Genomic DNA, 21,775 nt, shown 5'->3' on the forward strand with positions numbered 1-21,775 from the left:
ACTTGGCTTCCCAGGGGAATTCTACCAAACATTTAAAGAAGAGTTAATATTTATTTTTATCAAACTGTTCCAAAAAATAGAAATGGAAGGAAAACTTCCAAACTCATTCTATAAGGCCAGTATTACCTTGATCAAAACCAAAACCAGATGAAGACCCCCCTAAAAAAAGAGAATTATAGAAGCTCTTGGGTGGCTCAGCTGGTTAAGCATCCAACTTCGGCTCAGGTTGTGATCTCATGGTTCGTGGGGTCTGTGATGATAGCTGAGAGCCTGGAGCTGGCTTCAGATTCTGTGTCTCCTCTCTCTGCCCCTCCCCACCTTGCATCTCTCTCTGTCTCTCAAAAATGAATAAATGTTAGAAAAAAAATTTTTAATTAAAAAAAAAAGAATTATAGGACATCCCTGATGAGCATGAATGAATGCAAAAATTCTCAACAAAATACTAGCAAATCAAATCTAACAGTACTTTAAAAGAATCATTCACCATGATCAAGTAGGATTTATTTCTGGGCTGTAAGCATGGTTCAATATTCATAAATCAATCAATGTGATATACCACATTAATTAAAGAAAGGAGAAGAATAGATGCAAAAAAAAGCATTTAATAAAGTACAGCACCCATACTTGATAAAAGCTCTCAACAAAGGACGTATAGAGGGAAAATTTCTCATCATAAAGGCCATATATGAAAGACAGGCTAATATCTTCCTCAATGGGAAAAAACTGAGAGGTTTTCCTTTACGGTCAGGAACAAGTCAGGGATGTCAATCTCACCACTGTCATTTAACATAGTACTAGAAGTCTTAGCTTCAGCAAACAGACAACATAAAGAAATAAAAGACATCCAAATCAGCAATGAAAAAGTCATACTTTTACTATTCATAGATGAATGATACTCTATGTAGTAGCCCGAAAGATTCCATCAAAAAATTGCTAGAACTGATAAATGAATTCAGTAAAGTTGCAGGATACAAAATCAACATACAGAAATCTGTGGCATTTCTGAAACAGCAGAAAGAGAAATCAAGGAATCAATCTTATTTACAATTGCACCAAACCGTAAGATACCTAAGAATAAAACTAACGAAAGATGTAAAAGATCTGTACTCTGAAAACTATAGAACACTTACGAAAGATATTGAAGATAACACAAAGAAATAAAAAAACATCCCATACTGATGGATTGGAAGAACAAAAATTGTTAAAATGTTTATACTACTCAAAGCCATCTACATATTGAATGCAATCCCTATCAGAATACCACCAGTGTTTGTCACAGAGTTAGAACAAACAATCCTAAAATTTGTATGGAACCAAAAAAGACCCTGAATAGCTAAAGCAATGTTGAAAAAGAAAAGCAATGCTGAAGGCATCACAATTCAAGACTTCAAGTTACATTACAAAGCTGTAGTGATCGAGACAGTACGGTACTGGCACAAAAACAGGTGCACAGATCAATGGAATGGAACAGAAAACCCAGAAATGGTCAACTAATCTTGGACAAAGCAGGAAAGAATATGCAATGGGAAAAAGATAGTCTCTTCCAACAAATGGTGTTGGCAAAATTGAACAGAACATGCAAAAGAATGAAACACGACCACTTGCTTACACTATACACAAAAAATACACTCAAAAAGGATGAAAGACTTAAATGTGAAACAGGAAACCATCAAAATCCTAGAGAAGAATACAGGCAGCAACCTCTTTGCCATTGGCCATAGCAACTTCTTACTAGATGTGGCACCTGAGGCAAGGGAAACAAAAGCAAAAATAAATTATTGGGGCTTCATCAAGATAAAAACCTTCTGTACAGTAAAGGAAATAATAAAAAAACTAAAAGGCAACCTTTGGAATAAGAAAATATATTTGCAGATGACATATCTGATAAAGGGTTAGTATCAAATCTCTAAAGAACTCATCAAACTCAACACCCAGAAAACAAATAAATAATCCAGTTAAGAAATGGGAAGAAGAGGGGTGCCTGGGTGGCTCAGTTGGTTAAGTGGCTGACTTCAGCTCAGGTCATGATCTCACGGTTTGTGGGTTCAAGCCCACATCCAGGTCTGTGCTGACAGCTCAGAGCCTGGATCCTGCTTCGGATTCTGTGTCTCCCTTTCTCTCTCTGCCCCTTCCCCTCTTGTACTCTCTCTCTCAAAATAATAAATACAGATTAAAAAACATTTAAAAAATAAGAAATGGGCAGAAGACACAAACAGACATTTTTCCAAAGAAGACATACAGATGGTTAACAGACACAAAAAGATGCTCAAGATCACTCATCATCAGGGAAATACAAATCAAAACCACAATGAGATATCACCTCACATTGTCAGAATGGCTAACATTAACAACGCAGTAAACAACACATGCTGTTGATGATGCAGAGAAAGGGGACCCCTTTTACACTCTTGGTTGAAATGCAGACTGGTGCAGCCAGTCTGGAAAACAGTGTGGAGGTTCCTCAAAAAGTTAAAAATAGAACTACTCTACAATCCAGCAACTGCACTAGTAGGTATTACCCAAAGGATGCAAAAATACTGATAACAATAGTCTAATTATGGAAAGAGTCCAAATGTCCATAGGCTGATGAATGGATAAAGAAGATGTATATATATACAATGAAATAATGGAATATTGCTCAGCCATAAAAAAGAATGAAATCTTGCCATTTGCAACAACATGGATGGAGCTAGAGTGTATTTATGCTAAGCAAAATAAGTCAGAGAAAGACAAATACCATATAACTTCACTCGTGGAACTGAAGAAACAAAACAGATGAACTTGGGGTGGGGCATGGAGGGAAGAGATAGGCAAACCATAAAACAGATTCGTAACTATCTAGAACAACCTGAGGGTTGTTGGAGGGGTTGTTGGGAGGAGGGGTTAAATGGGTGATGGTTATTAAAGAGGCCACTTGTGATGAGCACTGGGTGTTGTATTTAAGTGATGAATCACAAAATTCTACTACTGAAACTAATGTTACACTATACGTTAACTAACAAATTTAAATAAAAACTTTAAAAAATAAAGTTAATTGGGATGCCCGGGTGGCTCAGTTGGTTAAGTGTCCAGCTTTGGCTCAGGTCATGATCTCACGGCTTGTGGGTTCGAGCCCCATGTCAGGTTCTGTGCTGACAGCTCAGAGCCTGGAGCCTGCTTTGGATTCTGTGTCTCCCTCTCTCTCTCTGCCCCTCCCCTGCTTGTTCTCTGTCTCTCTCTGTCTCAAAAATAAATAAATGTTTAAAAAAAATTTTTTTAATAAATTTCTGACTTCCAAAAAAATTCCCTTGGCAAATGAAGAGAACATTACAAGGTTAATAAAGGAACTGTTACATATAAAATTTTAAGAATGTAATTGAGTACTCTTATGGTCAGCTGTATTTCAGAAAAATGGAATTTTTTCTGTTCTCTTCAAAATGTAAAATTTTAAAAGCATGCAAAAGTTACTTCTCTAGGGCTTAATGAATAGAAATAAAAAAAAGAATTTATTAACATCAAATAACTGGTGGCACAAATGATGTCTGTATCATGAAAAATAGCTAGTAAGGCAGATGGATATCTCAAATTAGGAGAAAATGAGATAATTTAATACTGCTAAAAGACTATAACTAGATGAAATAATATTAAGAATAAATTTATGTAATGAAACATTTTAAAGGAGAATACCAACATTCTTCCACTGATCTTTACAGCTAATGGGGGAAATTTTTCCCCTAAGAAGGTAATCAAAGCAATCTTTGATGTCATTCAACATCATCAGGATGTTCCACCCTCAGCCTGGGCATTCAGCTTTCTGTAGAACTAATGACTATTTTCTTGATTTTCCTTGAAGTTAGTTGCCCTCAATTTCTTTAAGGATAACTTCCAACTTGTGAAGACTACCTCTCCCATTCGCTTATTTACCAAACATCATCTCTGCACCAACTATGCTCCAGGTACTTGTGAGGCCATGACAATACAATGATGAGCAAGACCATGTTAGCCCCTTTATTGGATTAATGATCTAATAATAAAAAGTGGTATTAATCAAAACCAGACAGAAAAAATTGTAAAACTATGGCAAGAAATATGAAGAAGATGTGGGCTATGCTATTATACAGTTCATAATAGGGAGGTAAAAGAGTAAAGGAGGTATACAGAGCCTTCTCTAACAAAGATAAAATTTGAAGGATTTAGGATAACTAAGCAGAGAATAAGGAAAAAATTTGTGAGGTAGAGGGAACAAGATATGCACAAAGCTCAGAGATAAATAGAAGTAAGCAGCTCTATGATTAGGATGAAAGAAGGTCAGGAAGGCAGGAGGTGGAAAATGAGGCAAAGAGGTGATGAAGATGGAAGAATGTAAAGGCCAGACAATAGAGGGACCCTCTGAGCCCTTTATAGGAGCTTGAAGGATTCAAGTGTCACCCTGGAGTTGTATTTTGTAAAGATCTTTCTAGCAAGGTGCAGTGGAGAGAGCAGCTGGTGGAGGGCCAGAATGGATGTAGGTAGAGCAATTAAGAGGTGGCTAGAACAGTCCATGGATGACATGATAGTTACCTGCATTATTAGGTAGTAGAAGTGACGGTGGAGGGGGGCGGGGGGATGGAGAGAAATGGATGGATTTGAAACACACTTAGGTAAAATAAATAGGTGTTAATGAAGGATTAGAAATGGGAACAAGGGAGAGTTAGTTAACAAGGACAACATTTAGCTTTCTTTATTCCAAGTATTTCACTCATAGAATGTCTATACTAAATCACTGTTAGATTAATAAAGGAATGAATAAACTGATAAATGAATAATCCCAACTTTGTCTTCTTACCCTATAAAAGAAAATCGCTGTTAATGAAAGGAAAGAATATAAAAGAAAGTATCAACCCTTATTCTTATACAACACATTAATTGTACACAGATATACTAATGAGATTTTTACCTTATTATATACAGAGAAAATAAAAAATTCTAAGCAAACCCTAATAATACTGATTAAAAAGTAAAATAGAGAACTCAACAGTATCAAGAACTAGTTTTTGCCTGTGAAATGTAGAAGGATAGGAAATTTCAATTTGACAGAAAATGAATAAGAGCTTTTTATGGGGGTGGGGTGTACTTTTGAATAGAGGTTCCAGGGGCACCTGGGTAGCTCAGTCAGTTAAGCGTCTGACTCTTGATCTCAGCTCAGGTCATAATGTCACAGTTGGTGAGATCAAGCCCTGCGTGGGGCTCTGCACTGTTAGCTTGGGATTCTCTCTGCATTTCTCTCTGCCTCTCCCTCCCTCCCTCTCTCTCTCTCAAAATAAATAAATAAACAAAAAAAAATCCATAGAGGTTTCAGGAATGCTGCTTTTAGATTTTCTTGTAGTTAAAAAACTCCTGAACTGTTTCTTTAATAGTACCATTTTTAGTGGTAAAGATGTAGGAGGAATATCTTCTTTAATTGTTGTGCTCATAGATATTAAAATACCTTCTCAAGAATCTTGCTTTTATATTCGTTTGGGACTATGTCTCAATTTGGGAAGACAGAGCAAAAAAGGCAGCACTCAAATAATTCACAAATAAAACTCATGTTAAACAAATTAGGTATGACAGAACATGGGTTTAAGAATCAAGATGCTTGTATCTGGAGGAAGAAAACTTTTTTAGGCAAAGAGCCCAAAGGAAAGTTCCATCATTAAAGTTAGCATGGTAAAATCTGTGTCAGTTGTACATAATAATTTTTATATAAACTAAGAATCAATGTTAAGAAAAATAATTCCCTTCAGATAGTAAGAAATTAAGTTAATAGATATTTAGTACTTAATTTTTACGGGTGATTTCTTATTAGAAACAGAAACATCTATTAAGAACTTATAAACAATGAAGAAAGAGAAAACAAGGCACAAATCTGAATAAGGAAAAGCTGATATTAAGCATGAATCCGAGACTGAAAGTAACATTTTTTCCTCTTTAATACTGCAAAGCCATTTATTCTTGAAACTTAGTAGGTTTTGAGTAAGAAGTTATTAATTAAGGATGCTAACTTTTTTGATAATGTAAAAAAAAAGAACAAGTTACTAATAAATATGTCATAATCTCTGAGGCAGTTCCTAATTTCTTTTTCTATCACTGTAACAAAGTTTGTATAACAAGAAAAATCTCAATAGGGTTAGGGCATCAATTATTTTCCCATTCTGCAAGTTACACAGGAGGAGAGGAATTATTAACAGGGATGATAAAGCTGTACTTGCATTTGGTAACACAAAGAGTAGCTTACAAATGAGACATCTCATTAGTTTGAGCAGATGGATCAAAATTAAAGGCTGAATCGCCAACTTTTAATTTCCCAATTGCCAAGAAGACTTGAAGTCTTGCAGAGTATGACTGTTGAAAAGTCAACATGAAAAGATTTTCTCCATCTGTCATCAACACATGCTTGAGTGGAACACAACTGCCTCCTACTGTTTTTAATACTTTTAAGGCAATGTTGCACATAAAATCTATTAAGTAAGTACACTAGCACATAAGTTTAGATGATTGGTATACTGAAACCCATGGAATAGGATGACCAGAGGATATCAGCATGGTTTATGAACATGAAATTCGTTCTATTCTAATGTAATCTAAATGGAGAGAAACAAAACAAATTCACTTGTGTATTTAAGAAGAAACTGTTAATTTTTAGCATGAAAACTATTCAGTTGCCTGAGAGTTATAGTTTTCCATTTTTCAATAGACATTTATTTCAGTCTTATTACTAATGGTCTGAAACGTAACAGCTCCGATTAAAGTATTTAGTGAAACCACAATTAGGGAGAAAAGCCAAAATACTAAACAACTTGAAGGCAGGAAAACCAGATCAAGGAGTAGTCGCAGGAAGGATTTTTTAACTGGGTGGCAGAGAAAGGGTAGCACAAGGTGGTAGCATGGTAAATTCAATTGATTTTCCAGGAGTAGAATAGACTTAAAATTTCTTACTACTATATATTAACTGCTAAGATGTATTTAAAAGGAAACAAAATAAAGCTAAAGTTTGTTAGCTACACAGCCCCACAATAACTTATGTTCCCTTAATAACAAAGAAAAGCACATTTACTGAATATGTAGCTGGCTGCTTAATAACAATGTGCTAATACAGTTAGTTATAACTATAACTGAATTCTAGAAGCAAAGGTCTCTCCCTCTCTATCTATACTAGATATGTATATACTATATATAGTATATAGTATATATAGTATATAGATATCTATATCTAGTATATATAGTATATAGATATCTATATCTAGTATAGAGAGGCAGAGACCTTTGCTTCTAGAATTCAGTTATAGTTATAACTAACTGTATTAGCACATTGTTATTAAGCAGTCAGCTACATATATATATGCACACAAACACATATATAATTTACTGTACTTATATGTACAACAAAACATTTAAATAGAAGAGTCTCTTAGAATGAAGCACACATGTATAGTTAGACCTTTCAGTCACCAGAGCTGGGCAGAATAATATAACTGAAGAGTTAATTTGGGTGTCAGTTTTTTAGATAATAAGGTAAAGAGATTGTTGAATTATACATTTTTCATTTTCTGATAGATGGATACAAATTCATTCATTAAAATTACTTGGAACCTTATATAAAGACAGACAGTGACTGGGATAACATTATAGTCAAACTCAATTATGTGGGGAAAAAAACACGACTCAGAGACTATCCTATTGGGAAGTTCTTTGTTAACTCTCTAATAAAAGCAGAGGACCACATCTTAGTGAAGGTATGTATTCAAGGAGCTAAAAAATGGGGGGGGGGGAATAATTCAGTGAGAGGTTCTAAGTCCCTGAAAACAAATTTCCACATAATCCTCAGTGTGATGGATTACATCAACGACTCTTAGCCTTATTGAAATAGGTATCTACCTCAGCTTCCAACATCAAAATATGTAATAGTCTTCCTTTCCAAGCATCTCCTCTGCAATTTCAGCTCTGGACATATTATAAAGGCTATCAGTAGAAGCTGCCACACATTAAGCTAAATTAACTTATTGACCAAATAGTATGTGGCAGAGCAGCTTGCAAATAGAAGACTGAATGATCCCTTTGAAAATTCAGACTGAAACAGAAGATTTTAGTTTTGAGCAACTTTCCCCAAGTTGCAAACATAATAAAGGTCATAAAGAAATCAAAAAGATGGAGCTCTGTTTCCAAACTATGTTCATGAAAGAGTTCTTGAGATGATTACATTAATGTAAAATTTGCCTTAACAACTTAGTACTTATGGCTCTGGCATTGGCATTTGTAATACTAGCAAGATCAGAAGCAAATATCAACCAGTAAGTCATAATCCTGATGCATTTCATATTTCCTGTCATCTCCATCTCACTAAGGATGTTAAATTTTTGAAGATGAGGCAATTCATCACAATCAAATTGTATTTACTAGAGAGACCCCATGCACAAGACACTATAATAGGAATTTAAACAATAATATGTTCTTGTAATCCAGTCTAACTTCGTAGGACCTGTCCTACTAGAACACAAAACCTAAAAGGACAACACTGCACAGAACACACTGATTAAGTTTTAAGTATGCCATCTTTGATCTGTTTATTTAAAATACAGTGTTAGTTTCCATTTAAGGTTCTGTCATACTTTTGAATGGACAAAATATAATAGAGAAACTATAGGAGTAACAGAAAAAAAGATAGGAAATTAAGGGGAAGATGTCCATTTTAAAAAATGAAAGGACATACACCAACAAAAAAAATTATATTTGCTTTAATCCTTTTTTCCCCTCAATATTTTATATTAATCATACTTAAACTACATTTTAAAAATGCAATTACAGAGGTCAAAGACCACAGGGTCACAGTTATGAAGCAAAAACACAGAGAAGAACAGGTTTTTCTAATTGAAAGTGAGTGCATGGGGCACCTGGGGGGCTCAGTCAATTACATATCTGACTCTTGATTTTGGGTCAGGTCATGATCTCATGGTTCCTAAATTCAATCCCTCCATCAATCCCTGCATGTGCTGCCAGCACATAATTCCTGCTTGGGATTCTTCTCTCTCCCCTACTCTCTCTCCCCTCCCTCCTTGCACTGTCTCTGTCTCTCTCAAAATAAATAAACTTTAAAAAAAAAGACAGAGAATGCAAACTCAAAGCAAAGCATGAACAACAAGTATACAAAATGTGTTTTTTGTAATCATGATCTAAAAATAAAGGCTGCCAAGGTCGCCTGGGTGGTCAGTCAGTTTAGCGTCCAACTCTTGATTTCATCTCAGGTCGTGATCTCACAGTTCCTCAATTCAAGCCCCGTGTCAGGCTCTGCGCTGACAGGATGGAGCCTGCTTGGGATTCTCTCTCTCCCTCTCTCTCTGCCCCTCCCCTCCTCATGAGCTCCCTGTCTCTCAAAGTAAATAAATAACCATTTAAAAAAAGAAGTAATCACTGGCTAATTAAGAAAAAAAGCTCACTGATATGTTACCACTCTATTATATGCCTTAAAAGTATAAAACAAATCCAAAATAGCAAACACAGCAGATCATAATCTTACCTCACATTATACTGATAAAACTTTTCAGGAAAATATGGCACCAAGTTTCTAAAATCCTACATAGGTCTGCTACGATCATGAAATATTATTACCCACCCAGAATGTATTATAGGATCATGTGGCAAGGCTGCAGAATGTGGCCATTTGTGCCATAATTCTATTTTAGGAAGTTTATCCCAAGAAATGTTTCAAAAGAAAAAATAATAGGCAGAAAGATGATCACTACGGTAGCACTATCTTTAATAACAGAAAATTGCAAACATTAAAAACACTTACTAATATAGGAATAACCAGTAATAGAGGAACAGCCAATGTCAGCTTAATGACAAAGGAGCAGTATAAAGTTCTGAAAATGCTGTGGGTTTCATCTCCACAAAACTTGTGTTTCAATCCTCATGCAAACCTTTATTAGCTGTATGTACTAGCTGGGAAAGCTGCTTAACATGTTGTAGGTTCATTTTCTTTTTGAAGAAAAGGAGATCATAATGCTCATGTTGGGATGGGAAAATTAAAAGTCCAAAGACATTCATATGGTGTCTGAAACTTAGAAACTGAATAAAAACTCCCTTTCTCTCTTAGCGATATTAAAACTGTGAGGACCATGTAGAAACAATGAAAAATGTTCACTATTCATTAAAGAAAACAGTGAATATAAAACTGTAACTACAGTATAATTTAGTTATGGATTACAACTAATAATTAAGTTTGAATGAACAAAATTAAAAGCTACATGTGCAATTGGATAAAAAATGACTAGTGGATATGCATAAAAATTATAATAATAATGTTAAAATGGTAAATAGTAAGACTATAAAAATTTTCCTTAGTGTTATTTTATTTTTACAATTAAAAAAAGTAAAAGAGATATGTGGGTATTTCTACAGAACTTCAGAAAGTCCTACTATTATGGAAAATAAACATCATCACTAATCATTCAAAAATAGAAATTGTGAGACATGCAGCTTAAGCCTGACATTTTAAGGTACACAGTGTGAAGAGGGCCCTAGTTATCCTGTTATAATTCTAGTTTGGGAAGAGGAACATATCTGGACACAATCTCTGATCCCTAAGTGTTTCACTGAACTCTCAAATTGCAATCATAGTCTACACAATCACCCACAGTGCATTTTTAGCCAGACAGGCGTGCAGGGGAAGAAGAGAGCTTGGAGGTCATGCATCCTTAAAAGGTTGGCAATCATGGATGCCATGACATGCACACAAAGGTGAGAAGGGAATGCTTGTACCCAACTTCTGCCTCAGCTTTGCTCACCCTCCATTCCCATGTTCTTCCTGCCCTGGAGCAGCAGCCTCTGGTCACCTGAAGCCTCCCTCCCTTGGGGTATCCCATCCAAGTCTGTCCTTTCTAAATAGGAAACCAGTGCTATGAACCCAGCCCTCCATCCCAACTTGTCCTTTTAGAATTTATAACTGCAAATGCCTACCGTCTGGCAGCTTTCTTTTTGAAAAGCAATGTACTGAACAACTTCACAATAAGAATGAAAGGAATGGCAGCAAGATCCCATCTCTACTGACCAAACACCCCCCAGCCAGCATACTTCATAAATCATGATTCCTAGGGGAACATGTGAGCCTCTGTAACAGTAAAAGAACCATGACAGAAGAGGAAGAGGAAACAATCTTCCTAGGATCCTTTAAATTACAACATTTTATTGTACTTTTACATACAGTAGAAGATACAACTACCACTCTTACCAACAATAAGGAATAAGAGAATGTAGGAGTGTGATTATTTTTTAAAGAAATATTTTATAATGTAAGATTCAATAATGAAAAACAGGCTGGAGTAATATAACAAATATACATAAAGGATAATTATAAACAGCATGATAAAGGCAAATAATGCTACAAAGATAAGTGATCTGTAGTTCCTAAGGCCTCAAAATAGCTGTAGTACTGGCAGTAATGGTATTATTAAGCCATTTACTTACATTAGTATTAACAACCATGTGTGTTTATGTATATGTTTATACATAGATATATGTATTTATCAATCTCACTAAGAAAGAATTCACAAGAACTTCTCTTTTTTAAAAATTCTAAAAAAAAAAAAAAAAAAGAGAAGATTTTTCTATCAGAAGCAATCCTGTGTTCTGAAGTAATGATGCAAGTACCTATTTATCTTGTCATTAAATGCTAACTACAACAGAAGAAAAATGATTGTTTTAATTTCTTTTTAATTCTACAGGCAACACTAACATTCCTACCAGTAGTGTCTTAAATATTTTTATAACATTTGCAAGAATATTACAAAAGGAGTAATAAGTGGAGCACCTAGGCATGTCGGTGCTCTGCACTGAGTGTGGAGACTGCTTAAGATAGTCTCTTTCTCTTTCCCCTTCTCCCTCCGCCCCTCTCCCCTGCTAAAGTTTTCTCTATTTTTCTCTCTCTCTCAAAAAAAAAAAAAAAAAAAAAAAAAAAAAGGAATAGAGTTGATATTGACCTAGAGTAAAACTTTATCTATTTATATGTTCCATACATGGTAAAATATTTACAGTTTAATTCCCATTATTTTAAAAGACAAAAAAAAAATTAAGAGTTTGCATGTATAAAGAAATTTATCATAGATTACAAAAAGTTGTCCTGTGATAGAAGAAATCCTATCATGATTAAAAATTATGTTAAAAAGAATGTTAACTCACAGTTCAAACCTAAATGGAGACACAAAATAGCCAACACTATGTTGAAGAACAAAGTTGGAGGACTGATACTACCTGACTTCAAAAATGACCATAAAGATATAGTAATCAAAACACTCTAGTATTCGCTAAAGAATAGCCAAACAACGGGGCGCCTGGGTGGCGCAGTCGGTTAAGCGTCCGACTTCAGCCAGGTCACGATCTCGCGGTCCGTGAGTTCGAGCCCCGCGTCAGGCTCTGGGCTGATGGCTGATGGCTCGGAGCCTGGAGCCTGTTTCCGATTCTGTCTCCCTCTCTCTCTGCCCCTCCCCTGTTCATGCTCTGTCTCTCTCTGTCCCAAAAAAAAAAAAAAACGTTGAAAAAAAAGAATAGCCAAACAAATGAAAAAGATAGGGAACCCAGAAATAAGCCATAAATACAGCCAACTGATCTTTGAGAAATGAGTACAGGTGATAAAATGGAGCAAACACGGTCTTTTCAATAAATGGTGCTGGAACAACTAGACCTCCACATGCAAATAACAATAACAACAACAACAAGTAAATCTAGACATGGACCTCACACCCTTCCCAAAATTTAACTCAAAACCAATCATAGGCCCAAATATAAACACAAAGCTATAAAATTCCTAGAAGATAACATAGGTAAAAATCTAGGTGACTTTAGGCATGGTGATGCCTTTTTAGATACAACACCACAGGCATGGTCTGCAAGATATTTGATAACTAGATTCTATTAAAGTAAAAACTGTTTGTAAAAGACACTGCTGAAAAAATGAGAAGACAAGTCACAGACTGGGAGAAAATATTTGTAAAAGACACAACTGATAAATGACTTTTATCCAAAGAACTTTTATACAAAGAACTCTTAAAACTCAACAATAAGAAAATAAAGAACCTGATTTTAAAATGGCCTAAGACCTAAACAGATACCTCACCAAAGATACAGATGTAAAATATGTTCAACATCATTTGTCATTAAGGAAATGTAAAGTAAAACAATGAGATACTGCTACACACCTGTTAGAATGGCCAAAAAAGTGGTATCACTAAATGCTAGTGAGGCTATGGAGCAAAAGGAACTCTTATTCACTGCTGGTAGGAATGCAAAATGGTACACAATTTTGGAAGACAGTATAGAGCTTTCTTACAAAACTAAACATACTCTTACTATATGACCCAGTAATCATACTCTTTGGTGTTTACCCAAAGAAACTATAAACTTAAGTCCACACAAAATATGTACACAGATGTTTATAGCAGCTTTATTCATAAGTGCCAAAACTTGGCAGCAATCAAGATATCATTCAGTATGTAAATAAATAAATAAACAGTGGTATATCCAGAGAGTGGAGTATTATTCAGTGATTAGAAGAATAAGCTATCAAGTCACGAAAAGACATGGAGAAACCTCAAACAGATAACGTGACAAAAGCCAATCTGAAAAGGCTACAGACTGTATGATATTCTGGAAAAGGCAAAACAACAGAACGATTAAAAAGATTTAAAAGGTAGTGGTTTCAAGGGGTAAATGGGAAGGATTGATGAATAGGCTGAACACAGAAAGTTTTCAGGGCAGTGAGATTATCCTGTATGACACTACAATGGTGGATACATGCTATTATACATTTGTCCAAACCTACAGAACAAACTTCAAGAGTGAATCCCATTCAATTTTGCCTGTGAGCCCAAAACTGCTCTAAAAAAGAATGTTACTTTTTAAAAAATTGAAAAAACATATTTACTTAACATTTTTAATATAGCATATACAAATAGATTTTATGGATTTCATAGCTACATTCCTTAGCTAATAATATAGTTTAAATTTTTTGTGATATAAAAGTTAGAAATAAATGTCCGTGGCAGTAATATCTACCTAATTACACTGAATTTATCTTGTTCTTTTACAAAGAAGGTACAGACATTGGTGATTATACAGGATATTTCTTTCTTTCAGGATTTTCACTGAAATGCTATCAAATGTTTCTCTAGATAACATTTTAGGATCATCGGATGTTCACTACAAATAAATCTTATGAAGCAATCTAGAACAGAAGTTAGAAAACAAGCCAAATGCAGTTGCTGCTTGTTTTTGTAAATAAAATTTTATTGAAACACAGCCATGCCCAATTGTTAATATACTGTCCACGACTGCTTTCATGCTCCAACAGCAATGAGTAGCTACAATGAAGAAAAACATAAGGCCCACAAAACCTAAAATATTTACTACATGCCCCTTTACAAAAAAAAAAAAAAAAAAAAGTTTCCTGGCTCGTAAGTAGTTGATATTTGGTAATACTTTTGATTAAAGAAAGAATATTGGTCTTTAACTTTTATTTGTACATAATAAATAATGCAACTCAAAGCAGTTTTCTAATGAAGATCAAAGAAATACACTGATATAAAATAAATGCACATAGTGATCATGACATGATGGTTAGTGAAGACGCTGCACTCACATGACTGGATATACAAGTGCACTACAAAAATGATGGAAACATGTTACTTTATTTTGTACAGCACCTCATTTTCTTCACATGTCAAATGATGATAATAGTACCTGTCTCACTGCCTGGTGAGAGGATTCAATGAAAATAAATGTAAGATAATTTTAGCAGTTTCAGACATTTAAGAATCATTAGGAAAGGTAAGTCACTAATATCATATAATTTAATCATGATTTCTTTTCCTTAAAAGTTATTCTTAAACCTAAGGACATTCTCTTGAGATTAGTTAGAAACCTGATTCTAAAGTTGTTTCTTAAAGGGGCAAAATGCATCAAAGATGCTCACTGGGCCGTGTTCCATGACTTCAAGTTTAATTCATCATTGATTTGTTTATATACTGAGGCTCGAAACAACATTTAGTCTGGAAAAAAAGGATTTCACTGCTCTTAAAACAAATTTAAAAACCAAAGGACCAGAAAGTATTTAATTTTATGTGTCATAAAGGCTAATAACATAGAAAAAAATTCCATAATAAAATAAAATGATCCAAAGAACCACATACAATCAAGCAATGATGAAGTTTCATGCAAGCAATTATTATCATCCCACTTTTTCTTTAATAATCTTGATTGGAGCATTTTGAACAATGGAGTTTAAAAGTAAAACTGCTTAATTTCCAAGCACAATAAAACAACATATATCATATATATTTGAATTGGTACTACTTCATGAAAACAGTAAGAATAACAGAACATTTAAAATTTTTACACTATGTAAAAAAGTACAAATTAAAAATTTTGAGGTATGAAGGAAGACTGCTTTTTTAAAAGATTAAAAAAAAAAACCCAGAAGTGTAGAGGATGAAATCCTTCTCTCTCTTATCTATTTAATGAAATAGCAAAATAATAAATAAATAAACAAATAAATAATAAAATGGCCTAGCAATATTGGGATGATAATTTATGAATATTTTATGACTTATATGGCTAACCACTCAGCTAAAAAGTTAGTAAAAAATAAAACCTCACAGTCATTATCTCACAATTCAAGAAAAATTTTAAGAGCATAAAAATTAATAATTTTAACCATTAAGTATTCTCAAAAACATGATAAAATAAAGCATACCTGGTGTCCAGCCTTTACTTGCTTCAAAACACTTTCATAACATACTTCATCCATGTTATTCAATTGTTGCACCTTAAGGTTATTAAAACATGAATAATATCAAATGAAGCAATTATAAACTTTCTAACTAGCAACAAAACTGCTGATCATAAGGCATTTTTTTCCTTTCAGATTAACTAGAATGTAGAAACAACAAATGCAATATAAATACCTAGCATATTACAACCTATTAAGAAACACAACATAATTTTAAAGTACAAAGGGGCACCTGGGTGGCTCAGTCAGTTAAACATCCTACCTTGGCTCAGGTCATGATCTCATGGGTTGTGAGTTCGAGCCTCACATGGGACTCTCTGCTCTCAGCACAGAGCCCACTTCGGATCCTCTGTCTCCCTCTTTCTCCTCTTTCTCTGCCCCTTCCCTGCTCTCTCTTCCCCTCTCTCTCAAAAATAAATAAAAAAGATTTCAAAAAATTAAAAAAAATAAAAGTACAAATAAAATACCTCATACTAACTTTCTAAGTATGACAAGTTTTTTAAAGACAATTTTAAGGATAATATACCAGTTATAGATATTTTAGAATAATTTAAAAATTTTTGCTTTCCCCAGGAAGTCCACTTGTCAGGCTGTTTTTCTTCTGTTTCATTCTATAAACTATACAGCTTTCCTGTGTAATTCTCAAAATCACCACAACAGCACTAGTAGAATGCCATGGTATATACAGTTAGAATCAAGGGAAACATACTATTTCTGTAATACATATGGAGAGGGTTAGATATTTTTCTACAGAAACATTTTTCAGGTTAATTGGAAATTTAATATCCAATTCATGAGTTAAGAAAGGATCTCATTTTCCCTATTAATGATGAGGAAACTTCCAACCAAAAAGGTAAGATGGTTCATCCAAAGGAACAGGCATGTGATCCAACCTGCATCTCGTACACAACATTTATTAAGAGTGTGGAAGTGATGAAAATGTCATACACATTTGGAATGACTATGATATAGATATTTTGTTTTAATAAAGTAAATGTTTTATCATTCTGTTACTCTTATGAATTGCAGTGACTAAGTAAAAGGAGATAATCACAAGATAATTTACTCCCCATTAATGATTCAAGAACAACCTCAGCTCGCAATAATTTTTTCAGTGTAGTTTGGGTTGAGTTCTGGGCAAAGCCATGATTTCAAATTAGAGGTGTCAGGCACACCATCTTCCTATATTCTTCCATAATAACTGAGTCACATCATGTGTTTTTGAATGAAACTCTGAGGAACCTACAAGGATTTCTTTTTATAAAACAATGACAAATGGAAAACTGGTTAGTAAATATATTAATCAACACCCTGGGGAAATGCTTAATGATTACAATTGTATATTTCACTGAATGTAAAAATAATACATTATAATAAAACAAAAAAATCTATAACTAATACATATAAATAATTTACTATTAACCCTATGTAAGACACGTAACAGTGTTTTTCTAATTGTGCCAGACTTCTGTCACCTGACACCATTCTTTTTATGATTTAAGATTACAATGCTAACATATTAGGGTGAAAATATGTTGAATTTAATTAGCTTTAAGTGATTTACCAATTTATATAATGGATTAAAAAAAATAAGATTTAAATAGTTGAAAAGCACCTGAAAAATTTTTTCTTTTCTAAATCTTTCTGTGATAACCATCTTCTGTCATTTAAATTATAAAGCTGAAAGAATAAGCTAAAGCTATAAAGGAAACAGCTCTACAGCTGCCCTAAGAATACCTTAAAATATACTAAATAATCAAATATATATTAAGAAGTGACTGAGAAAAAAAAACAAGCAGCAATACTGAAAATCACTTGAATCAATTAATGACAAAATATGTGCAATATAACTATTATTATATCTGTCTGTATGTCTGAAATGGCTCATGACAACCCTGAAGACACCTTACATTATGCATTGTACCTGAAGCATATGTATACACTGTTGTTTGTAGTGGCAGTCACTTTTGGTATTTTTTAGCTGAATATTTTATTTGTAATAGTGTAAGGTAAAATGACCCTATGTTACTAATAAAACTCTTTTTAGACAAGTAATGCAATACATTAAAGACCAGGGCTGACATACTAACACAGGATTCCATCTCATTTTATTTTATAAAGAGGTCATAAGGCCTATGAATCTTCTCTCAAACCTATTTCTTTTACAGAAAACAAAAAGTATCATTTAACACAATATTAAATGCATAAATTGTGAGCAAAGTAAAATATTCCTTCATGATACTATGAAACAGAAGTTTAAAATAAGCACCCTAATAGTGTATATGGTACACAGTAATACTATAAAACTTTTAAAAGCATTATAAAGAATCTCAGAAATGCCACTTACATATATATAATTAATATGGTAATTATAAAACATAAGTGAAATAGAATACCTCACTAACAGTTGCTATTAGGAATTATTTTCCAATGGCATAAAATTTATTATTTTTTTTAGATAAGTAGCATATAAAAATTTATATTACTGGTTGAATGAGAGCCTTTTATTATTTTACACTAGCCTTCAATCATTTCAAAGTAACTTTTTGAAATTTATGACCATATATATATATATATATATATATATATATATATATATATATATATATATATATATATAACTTGTATTATTAGCCAAGAATACAAAATATACATTGATAATGTGATACAAACTGTAAGCAACTTTTTGAAGGAGTTATATTACTACTTATAGTTGAGGAAATGTGCTTGATTTTATCTAAGATGTTTAATTTGTAATCCTACTAAAAGGGTCTTTTGGGGAAATCCCAAATAAGCATTAAACAATACATCAACAAAAACATTTTAGGAACAGAAAACTCTATTATTATTAAAAAATATATTTACCTTATTTGCACTTTTAACTCCCAGAAATGTCTGTCCAAGAGGAACTGGTCGAAAACGGCCATCAAAGTAGAAAAGTCCAATACAGGGATTAACATGTAAAAATGTAGCAACATCAAGGTAGTTGGGTAAGGTCGCAGAGAGCCCAAGAATCCTTATCATACTCTGTGTGGATTCCACCTACATGGGTTATATTATTTAATGTATGAGTAGATTCAACCCATTTGGATTTTTCTGGGTTTGAAATAAGTTTTAATAAACAGAGAGTATGAGACATTTACAATAAAACAAGATTCCACCCCTCTTAAAAATATGTAATAACAATACATAGTCTGAAACACAGATGTCTTTATCTGAAAGATAAACAATGAAAGAAAACTGGTCTAAGCCTGCCATCAAGGATAATATAAAATATATAATAAAACAAGATCCACCCCCAAATATATAATAACAACACAATTTAAAAGACAGATAACTGTCCTTATCTGAAAGATAAACAATTAAATAAACTGGTCTAAGCCTGCCATCAAGGATAATACAAAATAATTTAAAATGTAATTTTACATTTCCTGAAGAATCTTACTAATTTTTTTTTCCCTAAAAATGTAACAAAGTAAGTGACATACATGGATTAGGATTTAGTCTAAGTTTTATCAATTTATAATTTCAGGTGCTAAAAACACAAAAGTCTAAAATAATTAAGGTAAATATTTCTAGTATTTCACAAATTTAAATTTAAAATGAATGACAGAAATATTTGAAACTATGTGTATATATACATTCATTGAAAATTTCCATGGACCTTTTAAAAAATTATTGAAGGCTCATTTATTAAATCAGCATTTTCCTTCCCTTATTATAGATTGCTTAGTCTATAATTCTTTACTTATTATACAGTATTCCTTTTGCTGTATCATATTACCGTATCAGTAAAGCGTATCAGTAAAACATATCATATCAGTAAAAGTGGAGCATATCAGTAAAATATATGACTGAGAAACTAACACACTATTCTTTCATCAAAGAGGAAATTTTCAAATTGGTTTACCAAATTATCATTACACACTTTATATTAAATCATTTCATAATCATAACAGAAGAGAGACTGCAGGGAATAATAGCTAAAACTTGGGAAAAATAAAAACTACTGAAAACATGAAATAAGCCACATTTTTTGTGTTCACTGCTGTAGTGTAATAGTCTCATTTTGTTTCTGAGCACTATTGATAACTGATTTTAATAATTATCTATTAAGCTCTTAATGACAGGCACAGGGCCAACAGAACAGGAGCTTAGAGTCCATATGTAATAATGGCAAAAAACATCGTAATGTGTCCTATTAATAGTTGTAGTTTCCCAGAATGGTGAGAATAATGGGCAGGGATCACTAAATAAACTCTGGTACGGCAGGAAAGGCATACTGAGTGGGGTAATGGTTGCTGCCAATCTAAACTGAGAGGACAGCAGGCAAGACAGAAGGAATCGGGAGTTGGAGTTTAGGGTACTGCATCTAGCAAGACTAGTAGTATGAACTGGAGAAAGGAGGTAACAGAAGATGTGGTTAGAAATGTAGAAATAATCATGAAAGAGTTTACATGCCAAGAAGTATGTCCATTTAACTGCTCATAAGCACACAACAGCGTCCAGTTCTCTCTCAGTTATGTTTTCAGGTCTAATTCATAACTTACAACACAACATCCTCATATTTTACGTTTCTACACATTCAGTAAAAGGTCTTTATCATTTCTAGTTTTATTTATTCATTGGCTTTCTATTTGTGATTAGACTTGTTAGAGGTTGCTTTATTTAGTTTTTTTTTTTTCCATTGGCTTTTAAAAATTTTGTTTTCCTATTTTAAAATTAACTTTATTTTTCAGCTTTATTATTTTTTCCACTCGATTTCATTAGAATATTTTGCACCAAACTAACATTTAACATTTAATAATTAACTTATTGATAGTGTCTCCATTCCTGTTTCATTTTAGATTATAAATCTTACTTTGAATAACAATTCTGGGTGCATTTGACAAGCTTCCATTATTTTTGAAAAAAAAGCAAAAAAAAGAGTGCTGACCCTCTCTCTTTCCTTCTCTTCCTTCCATGATCACTTACTGACCTCTAAGTGGCTGCGGATTAATCTTTCAGTTGGTTGGGTTTTAATCTTCATTTTATCAAATATAAAAGTGTAGAATGTATGCATGTATATACGTATGTATGTATGTGTATCTAACTATCTATACAGAATTTTTTCATATAAAAGTTGTTTCTAAATGTCTACTGTATTCTGTAAAGACTATGATCTGTTCAATTTCTGCTTTGACAGAAAATGTCCCATAGAGACCTGAGATTTATCTATTCATAGGTTATACAATACTGTATGTTTGATCACTTCACCACATTAATTATATTATTCAAATTCTCTACATCAGCAATACAGGATGTTAGTATTTGCCAAAAGAAAGAATCATTTTAATCACATACGAACTTCCCATTTTAAACTAGGAGGCAAAATTGATTTTCCCCTCCTAAGAGGAATTAATTTCTATCATTAGCATGATACAGTCTAGGATCATCCACACCTTAGCCCTATGGGTTCTGCAGAAATATTAGGTGGCATTCTGCTGCCCCATGTCCCTATAATAGCCCTTCTCTCTGTGTTCTCATATCCCTTCTGCTTTCATATTTTGTATTCTTGGCTTCTAAAGTCTGATTTAGAAAATGATTTCTTACCTAAAAAAAAAAAAAAATTGAAAACATCTAATGTGATTTTAAAAATTACACATGATTTAGAATGAATTTGGCAAGTTAGTCAACCTATGAGAGAAGGCATATAAAAAGATTTCTAACCTTAACGTTATATTATTATTTTTTTATCTAGAAATGTTTGCCATTCTCACTTTCTTGCTATCATCAGTAAAATAAGGGGGTTCATGAAGAGACACTGGGTAAGTATTTTAATCATTTCTTCAGTTTCCTATGTCCTTCTTATTTACAGCTAATTTTAGTCAAAACTTGCTTGCATCATACTGGTATCTTCAAGTTTACTGCCCCTAAGTGAGCAATTTTCAATGCCGGATTTCTCCTTGCACATTGCAATACAATGTACACACACTTCAGGAGAGTCCAAATGCCTGGATA

The 21,775-nt window shown here is 33.3% G+C and overlaps 1 protein-coding gene across 1 annotated transcript in view; it reads right to left on the reverse strand.

The window, feature by feature from the left end:
- ASCC3 (activating signal cointegrator 1 complex subunit 3) overlaps positions 1-21,775 on the reverse strand; it is a 356,847-nt gene that overhangs the window by 189,718 nt on the left and 145,354 nt on the right. The window contains exons 12-13 of the mRNA XM_042939446.1: positions 18,641-18,817; positions 15,740-15,811 (exon numbers count right to left, since the gene is read on the reverse strand). Of these exons, the coding sequence (XP_042795380.1) occupies positions 15,740-15,811; positions 18,641-18,817 (249 nt within the window). The remainder of the gene's footprint in view (positions 1-15,739; positions 15,812-18,640; positions 18,818-21,775) is intronic.

The sequence above is a fragment of the Panthera leo genome, chromosome B2 (genome assembly GCF_018350215.1).
Source record: "Panthera leo isolate Ple1 chromosome B2, P.leo_Ple1_pat1.1, whole genome shotgun sequence".
Lineage (NCBI taxonomy): Eukaryota > Metazoa > Chordata > Mammalia > Carnivora > Felidae > Panthera > Panthera leo.